At 45.0% G+C, this 16,936-nt stretch overlaps 5 protein-coding genes across 5 annotated transcripts; 2 read left to right on the plus strand and 3 right to left on the minus strand.

Annotated features, from left to right (window-relative positions):
- Positions 1-3,913: 3,913 nt before the first annotated feature.
- LOC128302010 (probable medium-chain specific acyl-CoA dehydrogenase, mitochondrial) lies at positions 3,914-6,464 on the minus strand. The gene is made up of 4 exons (XM_053038720.1): positions 6,321-6,464; positions 5,221-5,479; positions 5,039-5,139; positions 3,914-4,964 (listed from the first exon to the last, which is right to left on the minus strand). Exons 1-4 carry the CDS (start codon positions 6,333-6,335, stop codon positions 4,080-4,082), a joined length of 1,260 nt encoding a protein of 419 aa, XP_052894680.1. The 5' UTR covers positions 6,336-6,464; the 3' UTR covers positions 3,914-4,079.
- Positions 6,465-7,508: 1,044 nt separating this feature from the next.
- LOC128300893 (brachyurin-like) lies at positions 7,509-8,432 on the minus strand. The gene has a single exon (XM_053037137.1). It carries the CDS (start codon positions 8,412-8,414, stop codon positions 7,509-7,511), a length of 906 nt encoding a protein of 301 aa, XP_052893097.1. The 5' UTR covers positions 8,415-8,432.
- Positions 8,433-10,452: 2,020 nt separating this feature from the next.
- LOC128305557 (brachyurin-like) lies at positions 10,453-11,355 on the minus strand. Its single transcript, XM_053043059.1, has one exon. The coding sequence runs from the start codon at positions 11,350-11,352 to the stop codon at positions 10,453-10,455; it is 900 nt and encodes a 299-aa protein (XP_052899019.1). The 5' UTR covers positions 11,353-11,355.
- A 917-nt stretch (positions 11,356-12,272) lies between these two features.
- Positions 12,273-13,187, plus strand: LOC128305556 (brachyurin-like). The gene has a single exon (XM_053043058.1). It carries the CDS (start codon positions 12,294-12,296, stop codon positions 13,185-13,187), a length of 894 nt encoding a protein of 297 aa, XP_052899018.1. The 5' UTR covers positions 12,273-12,293.
- Positions 13,188-14,797: 1,610 nt separating this feature from the next.
- On the plus strand, positions 14,798-15,706 carry LOC128303046 (brachyurin-like). The gene has a single exon (XM_053039897.1). It carries the CDS (start codon positions 14,813-14,815, stop codon positions 15,704-15,706), a length of 894 nt encoding a protein of 297 aa, XP_052895857.1. The 5' UTR covers positions 14,798-14,812.
- The last annotated feature ends 1,230 nt before the right edge of the window (positions 15,707-16,936 follow it).

Here is a 16,936-nt window from a genome sequence, read left to right on the forward strand (position 1 = left end):
CAAAGTTAAAAGTAGAGTTTACTAAAAGAACATTTCCAAATGTTTAAAATTAAAATTAAAGTTTTTCTTCCTAATTCTATCTACCGACCACGTGTTCATCACTGTAGACTCCACGCATACACACATTGCAAGCCGTCCGTCGTCGTACTCTCAAACGCACGTCTAAATGCGAAACGGGAAGCGAATGTGTCGCATACAAAAAAAACTCTACAAGGAAAAAAACTAAAACGCAACAAAACGCGCGCTCACACACTTGCGTATCGTGGTGCGTTGCACAAAAAGATATCTCACTCACCCTTCCGCAAGGGTTGGCTCTTTCCGAATTCACACCACTATCTCAGCGACACGTGTTGCCTTTGTGTTGGTGCGTGTTACGTGTCTCCCCATCGTTCAACCCCTTCTTCCCCTTCTTACTCACACACATGCACACGAGCACGTAGAACGCAGCAGTGGAAAAAACAAAGGTGGCTTTGGGTGGTGAAACGCAAAACGCCAAGAACATTTGAATAAAGGAGGCTTCTGTCACTGTGTTGGTAATGGGCAGGGTGTACCGGAATGGGATTGGGGTTGAATGAGAGAGAAAAAAGGTGCTCGCAAAAAGTTTGAAAATTAGGTAAAAGGGGAATTTGCCATGAATTCCCTTCTTTCCGCGTTCCCTTTTGCCAGCACAGGGAAGAGCACACCCCTGTGCGTACTATGATCATAATTTGTTTGGTGGGGATACGTATTACATGAGTTGGTGATCAATTATGCACTGTGTAAAACGATTAGAATGATTCATTTGGCCTTTTTATCTTTCCCCCTAAGTCATCTCGCAGGCTTTACGCAGCTGTAATCCTCTTTCTAATCAGCACGCACGCCTTTAAAGCTTGAAGTCGTCCATATTGCGATAAACGCTCGCAAACTGCATTTGACCAACATTTGAAATGCACAACCCCAAACCCTGCCGGTTGGTGTTAATCGAGCGATAACGGAAATAAGGCAAAACTCTCCCCCTCACGCACACTGTTGGAGCAGTATGTTTTAGAAGAAAATCATTCGGCTCTATCAGGAAGAAACTCCATAGAAATAGAAACGGGGGCAAAGGCAAGAATTCGCAACCGCGGGAAAGAAATCGCGTTGCAAAAACAAGCACATACAGAACGATCAATGTGTTTAGGAAGGGGTAGAGATGTTTGCGATGGAAATCGAGAAATTATCGTACTTTATTTTATATTTGTGTACGTGCGTGGTCTAAGGCAGGCAAAACACTGTATTCGATAGAGGAATTGGTCTTCCAAGTGGTAGCGAACACGCACATCACCAACATCAGCAGCACCACGTCTAAATATCAAAGCAAGCTTCGCCTTAAAGCCACGGTAGCAAGAACGGGAGCGCGAAATTACTGCAGAATAAAAGAAGCAGAAACGGTTGGTAGGAAAGCGAAGGGATGGGTGGATGTGAAGAGAATCATTTCGCGACCCGATTTGATGGCGCCTCGCATACATGTTGTGCCCTTGTGGGGTGGAACGGAGAGCGAAATAGGGGATGTTTTTATTGTACTTTACACGTTCCAGCCCAGCCACGGGTGTGTAGAAAGGAAACGAACCCCCGAAAACATCTCCGTCTCACTTTCATTTCCCCGCACGATTCGCTAATTCGCTCCGGTTTGGTAGTGGTTCGCACCGGGGTTCGCAATACTTGACCGCTCGTTTGTGTAACGCTTCCTTTGTTTGTGGTGATAAAGCCCCCCTTCTAAGGGAAGGGGCTTGATTAATCGGTGGGGAAAAGGGGGACGATAAACGTAATAGCGCGCGAGAAAAGCGAGAGTGAGAGAGTGTGTGTAATAGGGAGAGTGACGGAATGAGCAAAACCGGGCGAAAAAGAGCACACGCGAGCCTGCTCCACCGAAACATACTGACACACATATTCGTGATCTTGGCCTGCGAATGCTGTTCACTGTCACTGTCAATGGGGTTGGGTTATGTTGACGGTATAGGGAGTTGGGGTGGAGGGGTTGAACGCATACAGGGAGCTTAGGGGTACAACGTTACAGCGCGTATGGCGAACCCTGCACTGTCTGCCTGCTCTTCATTGCTTACTGCTAGAAAAGTTTCTTTTACAGTGAGTATTATTATGTTTAAAATTATCTTTCTTAAATTTTATTTCTTGTTACCATTAAGCAATGTTTAGATTTGAGAGATTAACCAAATATTAAAATATTCTTTACTAACAATGTTAAAAAAAACATCAATTAATGACTAATCCGGCGATATAACCTCTAGGCGGTCTTGGCTTGCTAAAGGAGTCCTCACTCCCCTTCTACTCATAAGGTCTTTGTAACGTACACGTCAACACCATTACTCCATCGCTACTTAGGCCCACAATTCCCCCCGATCTATGTGCACTAATGGTGGGTCACGAGATTAATTTCACTCCACAATCCGGAAATGGGTGCACATCTATGCGCATCAATGATAGGTTCACTGGAGTGCACTCACGATTCTGGTTTGGTTCCAGTTATCGAGACTACGGTTCCGATTCTGGAGAAAAAGAACGAACTGTCTGGAACCATCTGGACCGGAATCAATCGAAATCGTCTGGAACACTTCTGAACCGTTCGAATTACTTGAAGTCATTGGAACCGTCGGAACCATCAGCTTCGTCCGGAAGCGGGTTGGGGCGAGGTGAATTTTGGTTCCCAGCGTTGTGGTTAATATAAGTGAAATAAGGTAAGGTGATGTGCTCCATCATGCATAATGAAGTTTTCCAAATTTCGTTGAAATTAATGGTGCACGCTAAAGTTCCATGGCTTTATAAATATTATCCGCGATGTGTGCTCCTCTGCAAATGTGTATTATTTTTAAATTTCACACTCGTATGATCGACGAAGATCAATAGCACACTGACTGACTTTTGACAGTCGTGTCATGATCAACGTGTTTGCGAAGTTTAGTTCAATCGAACTAACTAACAATCGAAGCGTGGTTTGCATTAAGTTTTATTTTGTGCTAACATGCGAGCAAAGAAGAGGAAAAAACCATCCATTTCCAGTCACTGATAATAGGCATTTGGCGCGTTTGTGTATTGGAACCGATAGTTATGAATGAAGTTGATTTAGGTTTTCGCGTAATTGTTGTTTTTTGATTGCGTACTGTTTTGGCGCCATTTTTGTTATGAGAACCGATACCGCAGCACTCACCCCGTATAATCCTTGTGACACTGCACAAGGGATTGACCAATGCCTATATGGATCGATAGCGTGAATCAGTCCAGGATTGACTTAACGGTTCCAAGACCAACGGTGATCTGCCGCGCATACTGTTGAACACTCATGCTGCAGGATACTATTGATTCTTTTGGGAAGTAACTAACTGAACAATTGACTAATATAATCGGGAATACCAACGCACATGAGATTGTAAAAACATGTCGTGATGTCTCAAACACGATTGCTAAAATGCTTCAAAACTGTAACATTTACAGATAGATTTAAGATGGTTATAGAGCGTTTAAACGCTTAAATGGTTTCTAATGGCCTTAATTAATAAAAATTTCAAAGTGCCAAATCACGCATGAGTATAATTTAAATTGTATAGAAAGTTCTCGCTTAATTTGAAAAAAATCTGCAATAAAAGTTGTCCTTGATGTTCAACCGCTGTGCACAATCGAATTCGGAACAGTGCTTCCGTGTTGGTCATAATTAAGAATTCGAAAAATTGACATTTGAAAATCAATCTAAGTTTCTTTTCAATGTATAAAAATCTTTTTGTGAATAAGGATATAAGTCTAAAGATAAAATGTAATAGCCATTTCTTATTAATTCATACAGTTAGGATATCATATATCATATCAGCTCAAATCCTCATTTTCTGGGCACATTCATTACTGAGCGATGTAGTTTTAATGATTTCAAATACCTTACGCGTTTTCTTAAGAAATATAAATTTTATTACACCCAGTCTATGTGTTAACAGCTTTGTAGTGATGTAGAATTTAACAGAAACAAAACTTTTATATAAAAACGAATAATGCACACGGTTTACGACAATGTAAGGATCGAGCCCACTGATAAGCTTAAGCGAAAGTACAACCAAAGCTTACGCCTGCTGTTTGGCAGCTTCGATCATGTTGCGAGAGATGATCAACCGTTGGATCTGCGATGTGCCCTCGTAGATCTGGTAAATCTTAGCATCACGCATCAGTTTCTCCACCGGGTATTCGCTGTTGAACCCATTGCCACCGAACACCTGCACCGCATCGGCGGCAATCTTATTAGCAATGTCCGACGCGTAACACTTGGCAATCGAGGCGTAGTAGCTATTCCGGCGACCCTGATCGACCTCCCAGGCGGATTTCATCGTAATGAGACGTGCCGTCTCCACACCGATCGCCATATCGGCCAGCATGAACGAAACGGCCTGGTGTGCGGCAATCGGTACACCGAAGGTCTTACGCTCGAGCGAATACTTTAGCGCCTCATCCAGACAGCGCTGAGCCAAACCAACGGCACCGGCTGCCACCGGTGGACGCGTCTTGTCGAACGTACCCATCGCAATCTTGAAACCGGCCCCTTCACCGACCAGCACGTTCTCCTTCGGTACGCGCACATCCTCGAACGTGATGCCACGCGTATCCGAGGCACGCTGGCCCATGTTTTGCTCCTTGCGACCCGGCGTCAGTCCGGGTGTGTCCCGCTCGACGATGAAACCAGTGAACGCCTTCGAGGCGGGACATTTTGGGTCGGGATTGGTGCGCGCCAGTACGAAATACCAGTTCGCAACACCGCCGTTCGTGATCCACATCTTCTGACCGTTCAGGATGTACTCGTCACCCTTCTTTTCGGCGCGAGTTTTTACACCGTTCACATCGGATCCGGCCCCCGGTTCTGTCACGCAGTAGGCTGCCACCATCGGTTCCTCTAGCAGACGGCCGAGGTATTTTTTCTGCTGTTCCTTGTTACCGGCAAGGATGACGGGTGTTTGCTACGGAAGGGTAAAACAGAAACACTGAACGTTAATTATGCTCATACTACGAGACCGAACAACAAAACACATACTCCCAAACCGCTGGCTTCGATTGCGGTCATGATACCGGTACAACCGTACGCAAATTCTTCAGCAACCAGGCAGCTAGTCACGATTGACATCTCAGTTCCACCTGTGGGGGAAGAATTAACAAAATCATTACGTTGCCAGACAGCTTTGGAGCAAGTTTGCGACCGAAAAACCAATCTCTTACCAATTTCTGCCGGGATGTGGCTATTAGTTAGCCCGAGCTCCCATGCCTTCTTGATGATGGCCCACGGATACTCGCCGGTCTTGTCATGGTGGGCAGCAACCGGAATGATTTCCTCACGCACAAACTTCTTCGTTAGGTCCACAATCTCACGCTGCTCATCGCTGAGCGCAAAGGAGGGACCGGTCGGGGAAACGTCTAGCGCTGGTGCCGCCTTCGACGAAAGGGCACGGCATGCCGGACGTGCGGCTAGCTTCATAAACTGAAATGATCAAGCGAAAGACGGAATGGTTAGCAATCTTGATTAGAACACCACCAACGCTCGGGAGTCGGGAAGTGTGTGGAAATAGCTTTCACTCGGAACGGTAAACAAAAACATCGTTCTCGTTTGTTTTGATTTTGTATAAGGATGATGAGATGGGGGAACAAAAATTGGCACACTCGGTAGACGGACTCACTTACTTCAGCACAGTGTGGCACATTTCCTTATCACGGTTCGTTCGGTCGTACCATGTCCACCAGTTATCTACCGTGGAAGGTAGAAGTGACGTGATTTGTGAAGGGACGGAAGCGTACCTTGATCACAAGACTACACCCGTCCGCATAGATAAGACTACATTTAACCGGTTTTTATCAAATTTCATAGTACATCAATGAAAATGCAGCTTAACACAAAATCCCTCAACCACCCAATTCGTTCCATACTGGGTTTAAATTAAGCCTAAATGCCTTTCGGGCATATTTGCCACGATGGAAACCTTTCACCGTCTTCACCAAAAGGAGAGGTTTTTGTTGATTTTCTTGCCTTTCCTAACCAAACCTCCAAGTTACAAGCAAAGGGTAAACAGACTTCGACCGGTACGGATCCGATAAGACTCCGCCAACAATGATGACTAGCGATTATGAGATGAAAGGCCGATGGGACACGGAAAGAAACACTGCGGGCGGTACGGACGGCAATCCAAAGTCCACGCAACTGGTATGAATTTCGCCACTATACTCGCGGTGTTCAAAGGTCGTGAAAGTGGTGGATGTCGCTCGTATGCGAAAACTAGTACGTGGAGTACGGGAACCTAAGACTGTTGATCACACTTTGCACTTACCTGGGACAGTGCCATCGTTGTGGTGATTGCTCAATGTGGGATCGCAATGCTTTTAAACTTTAGGTTGAACCTCTAGAACGTTTCGATTACTTTTATTTAATAAATCCACCAGCAGGACAACACAACAGCCGCGGTTATGATGATTGTGACAGATGATGGTGTGTTCGACTACCCAAGCAGCATTTCATTCGGTACGGTTCATGTTCATGGAACGTGTTCATTGTGGGAATGAACTTTTGAATGGGCGAAAACTGTGCCGAAACGACCGTTAACACAAATGACGTATCTTGAACATTTTAAATGCAGATTACAATTCTGCGTGTGTCAAATGTTAGTACAATATAATTTTTAATCAAAAGTTATGAAGTGGTCTCTCTTCTCTTTTTCTTTTTTTCAGCATTTTATGTGACTTTTTGAAAGAAAATAATAACCTAGTTATAACCAATAATTTATTGTATCAGAATTTAACCCATTATCAATCAGTTTTTTAAATAATTTAATAAATTAATTTTGAGCTGAACTAACTGAACTATCGGAATTAAAAACCCACGTAACCGAGTCCACGATTATCTATGGGACTGCCTTTTTGAATTTTGGGAAAATTTGTGATTTATTGAGGAGTCGCTCCAATGACGACCTCTACGATAAAGCCACTACCTTACAGCGATTTAAACTCATCTGACTTTATTGGGCTTGTCATTAGAATGACACCGAACCACCCAATACTGGACAGAGAAAGTATGGTAGATGGAGCTAGTTTATAGCACAACATCTAAGCAAAAACGTGAAAAGTTGGTCGAAAATACTATTCGGTGTTATATAAAATATTTGTTTTTAATTTATATTAATTTATTCTTTCTAAAATTCACCAGCTTCGCTGAATAAATTAAATGCAGAGAAGGAACTGTAACTGTGAAGCATAAACGAAATTGTACCAGGATTCGACTTACGCGGAAATTCGAGATACGCGGATTTTTCCGGGTTATAGCAGTCCGCTATAATAACGTATTTTATAGGATGCGTATATAGGATTGCCTGTACGCGGATTTTTTCCGGGTTATAGCTTACCGCTATAATAACGTTCCTCGGGGTCTGCCTGTACTTATAAAAGTGAAACGAATTTAGTGTTAAGCGTCATTGATTCAGTTTATTATGTTTTATCAAACACATGATTATGTTTTAAACATTTTAAGGAGAGGCAACGAAGTCAGAGTTGGCCTGGATCCAGTCTAGGAAGAACGAAACACGAACGAACACCTTTGGCATAGGGCCCGAGCAACCAGAAGAAGCAGCTCCGAACGACACAAGACCAATCTGAAGACTTCTTCCACCATCCTGGACGGTTAGTGGGCCACCGGAGTCACCGTTGCACGATGAACGACCACCGTCTGTGGTCTGGCAAACATTTTGGGCCTGAACCTGAGTAGTGCTCCAATGTACGTTACAATCGGCATTGGTCATGATTGGGTTGCTGGTATATCTAACAACTGGCGAAGTCGATCCAGTATCCGTGGTACGTCCGAATCCAGATACGGTACCCATCATGCCACCGAACTGACGAGTATCCGAGCTTCCGGGTAGACGAGTAGGCTGAATGCGATCGGTGTAGACGATCGGGGAGTTCAAGCGTACGACGGCAATATCATTGCGGAGGTTGGTTGAAGTATAACCCGGATGAGGAATGATACCGGCGGCCGTGAAAGCAATGCGCTGCTGGGATGGCTCCTGAACGGTGCGATCATGGGCACCGATGATGGCAGTACCTCCCGAAGCCAGTGTCGTACCACTAGAGATGACACAATGGGCAGCGGAAAGGATGAAGTTGTTGGTAAGTACGGAGCCTCCGCACAGCCCGGATCCGGTGGGGAACGTGCTCAACAGCGCAATCTGATACGGGAACTGTCCGGGGGTAGCCTCCTGTCCGTTGACGATACGTTGGGTAGGTAGCATCTTGCGGTAGATCTGCATTTCAGCTGGCACGCGTTCCCAGTAGTGATCGAACTCCTCGATCGGGCGCACCTGGGACCAATCGATGTCGATCCATTCGGCGCTAGCGATGGCGAACAAAGCAACAAGAAGCGCGAAGGTTTTCATCCTGACAACACTGAGTGGCCGCAGCGATGCAAAAGCTCCCCATTTATAGGTCCCGTAGAAATGCAATGGTAGATAAGCAATCTTTAGGCTGTTTATCACGCGACATATTGCAAAATCTCAGCCTTTTTGGTTAATTCTCATGGAGTTAGACTGCGCTACAAACTAAATGTACGCTTAGATAACGTCCAAAATCTTAACCGCAAATTCCAGGAAATGATACCGAGCTATTGATATGTGTTTGCAGCGTTTGAAATGAATGATAAGTATGTCTGAGCTGTTTTACAGATTTAGTGAGCGATTTACGAAGCTTAACAGTAAACGCAAAGATGTTCGAAGGGCGCACTACTAAGTGTTGTTAGAGCTGAGGAATTGACATAACCGGGACTCGATCAATGCTGGTTTGTGCTGTTATTAGTAAGATATGCAAAGTGAAACGGTAAGAGTTAGACATACTACAGATAATTAAATTGTTAGCTTACTGTCGTTTTTAACTGAAATGTTACAATGGAATGGAGCAGCTGAATGTTGGATATACACTCAGAATATCAACATATTGGAGTCTTTTGATTTTTTCCAAACCATGCAATTCTCAAACACTTGGAAAATATTGTTTCCATTTGAAAGCTATGCAATATAATAATTTGGATACAATTTTTGACAAGATTAGTACATCATATTAAGCTTGTCAAACACAAAAAAACGAATATAAAACGTTTAGCCGCACGCATAATACCATCCACAATCGACTGTAATTTGTAAAAGACATAATAAGTGCACAGGTATCCTAGTTAAAGTACAGTGGAACGCTGATTATCCGTGCTCATCCTCCGCCGGCTCATTGGTTGCCGGATAATTGGGAAGCACGGATAATAGGTACATCTGTACTTGATAAATATTATTGTATAATGTATGCGGACTATGGCTGAACGTGTTAATAAATGGATTGTTGTTTGTTATCATCATCATCATGATACGTCCTCCAGAATGTTTAATTCGGTAAATTGTTCATAGAAAACTCTCAATTTCCTTTCGGGCAAAACGAGTCAATGGTAAACAAATCAAAATTTACTATTACCTGTTATTTTTGAGCTCACGGATAATCCGGCCCCGGATAATCGATCATTTACTATTGGACCTTTTTTTCTTTGAATAACCGTGTTGATTGCTTTTGGAACTGTCAAACACGAATAGCACGGATAATCGAACACTCGGTTAAATAGCACCCGGATAACCGACCTTCATACACTAGTTTATACACACAATGTGCACGAAAAATCGGCGTTTCACTGTACTTGTTACGGTGCGGTCTAACGTGTGGAGCAACCTTTGGGGCAATTGCTTCTTCAGTTCGAATGCAACTCTGTGGATAACTAGACTCGCGTTAGAATTAACTCCTAACTAGAAATGAGTTTGATTTCCCTCGCTTCTTTTAAGGTGCAGAAGTGAAGTCAAAGTTGGAATCTGTAAAGCCCGAGATGTACGACACATGGTCTAATTTTTCATTTCAAAGGCTGACACAAATCTCTCCGATTAGATAATTCTTGACTTTGGCAGACGACGGTGCTTGACCTAGAGCGGTTTGATGGACTTTTGTAGCAGACAAAAAATGCTGAGCGATAGATGAGACCACATGCTTTGTTAACGCATAAACGATAAAACTGAACTGGAACTACCGTCATTTAATATCAATTTTATGTAGGTAATAATGTTTTAGAGGAATATTATCAGTGATGTGCTGGTATGCGTTCGTTTGACGCAGCTGTTCTTCAAAGTTGCTGTTGACGATTGGGTTACACATAACCGCACTCTAACCGCCGACAGCGCCACCTATTGGTAATTCCATAATTTTGCAACAGACCTGCCAGGGTCTTGCAGCTGCAATTGCCTTTTTATTACACACGTTATTACACATACTGGGGGTAATAACGGTGTTAAATATGTTTATTTATAAATCGAGCAAAAAATTATGTAAACCGTGGTGTTTTTTTAAACGCATACATATATTTGAAAACGCATCTGTGGATGTGTTTGTGAGATCTTAAGCAGCAGCGACGAAGTCAGAGTTGGACTCGATGAAGTCCAGGAAGAAAGTTACACGAGCGTACACCGAGGGCATACCAACGGAGCAACCAGCGGCAGATCCGAACGACACAACACCAATCTGGAGGCTTCCACCATCCTGGACGGCCAGCGGGCCACCAGAGTCTCCGTTGCAGGCCGAGCGACCACCGTCTCCGCTAAGACACACGTTCTGGGCCTGAATCACGGCGGTGTTCCAACGTGCGATACAATCGGCATTGGTCATGACTGGGTTAGTAGTGTACATCACAACAGTCGATGCTGCACCAGTATCCGTGGTACGTCCGAATCCAGATACGGTTCCGATCATTCCTCCGAACTGACGAGTGTCCGAACGAGCGGGTAGACGCACAGGCTGAATGCGGTCGGTGTAGACGATCGGGGAGTTCAGGCGCACAACTGCAATATCATTGCGGATGTTGGTTGAAGCATAATCCGGATGAGGAATGATACCGGCGGCCGAGAAAGCAATGCGCTGCTGGGTCGGCTCCACCACGCTGCGATCATGGGCACCGATGATGGCAGTACCTCCCGTAGCCAGAGTCGTAGCACCGGAGATGACACAATGGGCAGCGGTCAGGATATAGTTGTTGGTAAGTACGGAACCTCCGCACAGCCCAGTTCCGGTGGGGAACGTGCTCAACAGCGCAATCTGGTACGGAAACTGACCGGGGGTAGCCTCCTGTCCATTGACGACACGGTGGGTCGGAATCAGCTTGCGGTAGATCTGCATTTCAGCTGGCAGACGAGCCCAATAGTGATCGAACTCCTCGATCGGGCGCACCTGGGACCAATCAATATCGATCCATTCGGCGCTAGCGATGGCGAACAGAGCAACAAGAAGCACGGCGGTTTTCATCCTGACAACTTTAGTACAGAAGAACCCAGTTGTACGTTCCTTTTATAGTGAACTGGTACAGTTTATCAATCCGCATGTAATCGTCTTTGGGTGCGAATTTATCGTCGGGCCTCTTGGCTGGGTAATACCAGCGATAATCAATTGTAAATTTATTCTTGATAAGGTTCTATCATGTACGCGTGAAAATATTGACGTAAAAATGACTTGCGTTAAGCGAACATAAATGGACGCTAATCGGGCTCGCCATTATCTCTCACTGTAATATTTATTCATCAATGGAATCAAAACAGTAGAAGAGTTAGGCTAGGAATTAAATAATTTTGACAAAACATGTACGACATACCTGCCGTGTGAACTTTTGAAACTAGAAACTGTATGTCCTATCTTTATTCATCATTAAATATGTTTTCAAGATGAGTCGATAGATATTCTCTCTGTGAGTAAATTATATTATTTTTGAAAACTTATAGTTTGAAACAACGGTTACGAACTGTCACCTAATAATACGTTGGTGATATAAATAAATTCGGAATGTATATCGGCATTACGAATGGTTTAAGTTTAGATTAATCTAAACGTTATATCATCTGCGATTCACCAGGGATTTAATGCAGCGTCATCTCCTTGCTCTTGTATTGCCAAACCGTTATCAGGACCCTGTATAACAGTATTAATCTAAATTTATCCCTCGTCAAAAATATCCCACGCACTCGGATTCGATATCTTTCGGGGGTATTTCCCGTAAAGATTTTCCATTTGTTGTCAGAACATGAAGGCGTGTACCGTTTACTTACTCATGAGGAATTACCCAACAGGAAGAGTTTTTGCATCATATCGAATGATAAGACTGACTACTGATGGCTAATCTTTGGGTGCATTTCTTCGGTACCTATAAAAGGAAAGCTTCTGAATCGTTATGTTCACTAAGTGTCGAGTTCAGGATGAAAACCTTCGTGCTTCTAGTTGCTCTGTTCGCTGCGGCCAACGCCGACATCGATTGGTCCAAGGTGCGCCCGATCGAGGAGTTCGATCACTACTGGGCCCGTCTGCCGCAGGAGCTCCAAATCTACCGTTATGCCACGCCATCGCACCGTGTCGTCAATGGACAGGAGGCCACCCCCGGTCAGTTCCCGTACCAGATTGCCCTGTTGAGCAACTTCGCCACCGGAACTGGTCTGTGCGGAGGTTCCGTACTTACCAACAACTATATCCTGACCGCTGCCCATTGTGTCATCTCCGGTGCTACGACTCTGGCCCTGGGAGGTACCGCCATCATCGGTGCCCATGATCGCAGCTTTGTGGAGCCGACCCAGCAGCGCATTGATTTCACGACCGCCGGTATCAACGCTCACCCCGGATATAATCCGACCAACATCCGCAACGACGTCGCTGTTGTGCGCCTGAACTCCCCGATCGTCTTCACCGACCGCATCCAGCCTGCACGTCTGCCCGCTCGTTCGGACGCTCGTCAGTTCGGAGGATTCACCGGAACCGTATCTGGATTCGGACGTACGTCGGATGCCAGCCAGGCTACTTCCAACGTTGTGATGTACACCAGCAACCCGGTCATGACCAATGCCGATTGTATCGCCAGCTGGAACGCTGTTCTCATCGAGCCCCAGAATGTGTGCATGAACGGAGAGGGTGGTCGTTCGGCCTGTAACGGAGACTCCGGTGGCCCGCTGGCCGTCCAGGATGGTGGAAGCCTCCAGATTGGTGTTGTGTCGTTCGGATCTGCTGCTGGATGCGCGATCGGCATGCCATCGGTGTACGCCCGAGTGTCGTTCTTCCTGGACTTCATTGAGGCTAACTCTGACTTCGTGGCTGCGCCTTAAAATGTTCAAAATATAAAAAGCAAATGTTTTGTTATGAGATAATAGAATTGATATACATTATTTATTGTGTGTTGAACGTGCAACATTTGTGCAACTCTGAAAATAATAAGATGTATCAAATGTTCCAATTCGTGTAGCAAGATCCGAGACGTCCCAGACGTCCAGAAAAACTGATAGCTGGCCTACTGCTCTTCGGACATTCCGCGGGAGCCGCAGACCAAATTTCCTCAGACGGTGAAGGTGTTCGGGTGCGTGCCATCAGAAGAGGACGTGATGCCATCGTCCTTCTTTGAACAAAGCCTCCGGCTCAATTCCGATGGCTAGATTAGGATACTGGAAATGATGGCTAGATAGATGCTGGAATGTTCACTGAAAGATGAGAGATCACTGGAGTGGCCATTGGCCATCTAATGGTTAAATGGTCTATTTACCTTGAACACCCTGTAGTAGATAGTACCGCATCTGATGGAGTTATACTCTACACCACAAACATATAGGAGCTCCGAGTCTCTCTGCAACCTGCCCTCAACATGGATTGTATGACGGGAAGCCAAACCAAGATTCAGTATGAGGAAGAATCTGACGTTACTTTCAAAATATGAAATTTTCTCTCCGAAGACTAATTAAACCAGCACGCTTCCTTAGTCGAAGATGTAAGGAAGCTTCGTCTACTATTGTCTACCAGGGCTATTGCGAATGCTGAATGCATTTACGAATTTTAGGGCGTTCTAGTGGTGTATTTCTTAGCGGCGCCGGTCTCCATTTGACAGGACCGGCCCAATATCTCAGCTATACCAATCCCTCATACGTAGGACTAACTGACTGACTGACTATCTTCATTATGTACATTACGATGTAAAGAGACAATTACAATGCGATGTAAAGAGATGGGTAGAGATAGTAACCTTGGGCAAAGGATGAGGATCACATCTGACTGCAGACCTCTTTACAGGAGTTCAGGCATCGACAACGTAAATTTAATGGAAATCGTTAGTGGAAGTGATACATACATCGACACCGGCTTTCAGAATTGTACGAGAATTGAGAACCTTCAAGAATCCTTTACAATCGTATGCTTGGGAATTCTCTCATGCCCTCTTCTGATACTCGCTATGTACCTTTCGGATAGAATTCGTTAAATTTGTTGCGACATTTAGCCAAATCCAGCCCACCAGTAGATTATATATACTATTTTACGTATAAGGATACTCTAAAAACCAGTATAACTGTGCACGTCATACTGTCGAAGTCTCGAAATCATTATATCGCTCAACACGGCCACATGCCACTCATCACAGAAGCTACTACGGCACAATACGTCATCGTTTGGCCCTTGTTTTGCCAAACCGTTATCTTGGCTCTGTATAACAGTTTTAATCTCCTCGAATTATCCCTCGCCAAAAATATCATGCTCAGTCACAATCGGTATTTCCCGTCAAGTTTTTCAATTTGAAAATGAAGCGTGAACGTGTACCGTGACGCCTTATCTAACGGGTATTACCCAACAGGAAGATTTTTTTCATCGATAGGACTGACCGTTGATGGCTAATCTTTGGGTATATTTCTTCGGTACCTATAAAAGGAAAGCTTCTGAATCGTCAAATTCACTCAGTGTCGTGTTCAGGATGAAAACCTTCGTGCTTCTAGTTGCTCTGTTCGCTGCGGCCAACGCCGACATCGATTGGTCCAAGGTGCGCCCGATCGAGGAGTTCGATCACTACTGGGCCCGTCTGCCGCAGGAGCTCCAAATCTACCGTTACGCCACGCCATCGCACCGTGTCGTCAATGGACAGGAGGCCACCCCCGGTCAGTTCCCGTACCAGATTGCTCTGTTGAGCAACTTCGCCACCGGAACTGGTCTGTGCGGAGGTTCCGTACTTACCAACAACTATATCCTGACCGCTGCCCATTGTGTCATCTCCGGTGCTACGACTCTGGCCCTGGGAGGTACCGCCATTATCGGTGCCCATGATCGCAGCTTTGTGGAGCCGACCCAGCAGCGCATTGATTTCACGACCGCCGGTATCAATGCTCACCCCGGATATAATCCGACCAACATCCGCAACGACGTCGCTGTTGTGCGCCTGAACTCCCCGATCGTCTTCACCGACCGCATCCAGCCTGCACGTCTGCCCGCTCGTTCGGACGCTCGTCAGTTCGGAGGAATGACCGGAACCGTATCTGGATTCGGACGTACGTCTGATGCCAGCCAGGCCACTTCCAACGTTGTGATGTACACTACCAACCCGGTCATGACCAATGCCGATTGTATCGCCAGCTGGAACGCTGTTCTCATCGAGCCCCAGAATGTGTGCCTGAGCGCAGCCGGTGGACGTTCATCGTGCAACGGTGACTCCGGTGGCCCACTGGCCGTCCAGGATGGTGGAAGCCTCCAGATTGGTATTGTGTCGTTCGGATCTGCTGCTGGATGCGCGGTCGGTATGCCCTCGGTGTACGCCCGTGTGTCGTTCTTCCTGGACTTCATCGAGTCCAACTCTGACTTCGTCGCTGCTCCCTAAATCGTCAGCATATCAATAAACACATGATTCTTCGCTTATAATAATAATGTTGTTAAAATGTTTATTAGTATATTGGGGAAATAGTATATAGGAGAAACTTACGACGCAGTTGTACGATGTGGTGAGTACGAGCAATTGGATTATTGTTCTTCGGAACAGGTAAGAATATTGCCCCGGCACATTGTATAACAGTGTATTCCCTTACTCACTTCATTCGTGCCAAGTAGAATTCCTTCTAGTGCAGTTCATGTCGAGTGGTGACTTCGTTAATCCGATTCCTAGACCTACAATATTGTCGGGTAGTTAAGTGCTACCTATCTCTTATTGTACTGCAAACATTTTTTCATTCAACATACAGGTGACTGATGGTTGATTGAACTGAGAACCGAATCACCGAAGAATTTTTGACAATCCTGCTGATCGAGCGCTTTAACCGTGCAGTGCATTGCAGAATGTATCGAATTTTATCAATTGGCTTCAATCTCGGTAAGAATCTCCGGTATATTCAAGACATGCCTTGACATGCCTGTCGATCGATACAACCATTTTGGGTAGGATCGAATATATCGAAAGCAACAGTTCAATAAGCCAATTGTTGATTTCACGTTGTGATCTAGTAAAAGTGCCACCTACTATAAATCATGCGCGATCATTACTTGTACTACCAATAAGAACATCCAAATTACGAGTGCTTGATTTGGCTAGTGTTTGTGATAACTCACGATTAAGTATTCTCGATTTAAAAGAAAAAACAAATACGGTACGTTGTGAGCAAATCAACGAAGCATTGCGTCGTTTACGATTCTCTTACGATCTGCCAGCTTTGTCAGATTTCAGAATTGATAGTAACCTCATGAAAATGGTCCCCGAATGTGCGAATAACTTGTGGAGACCAGTGCGCCCTGATTAGCTAGGATACGAAACGCGTCACCTAGGGTGATTAGGGTGAACTAATATAATGATGGTTGGGAAGTTGGTCACGTCAAGACGAGAACAATGAAATCCTTGTTTGCAGTGGAACCCAAACCGGAGAATCGATAAAATTAGAACAAAGGGATAGGAATTCACGAAGCATGTATTTTGTGGAAATGAAGACACACATACTGACACATAAGAGGTGACAGAGGGTACAGAAAATAGTACAAAATGGTAGCGTGTCCATACAAAAATCAGTTATCGTTCTACGCTCCGACAGGGAGTTTCAGTTATCATTCTGCCCTTCGACGGGGA

The sequence above is a fragment of the Anopheles moucheti genome, chromosome 3, assembly GCF_943734755.1.
Source record: "Anopheles moucheti chromosome 3, idAnoMoucSN_F20_07, whole genome shotgun sequence".
Lineage (NCBI taxonomy): Eukaryota > Metazoa > Arthropoda > Insecta > Diptera > Culicidae > Anopheles > Anopheles moucheti.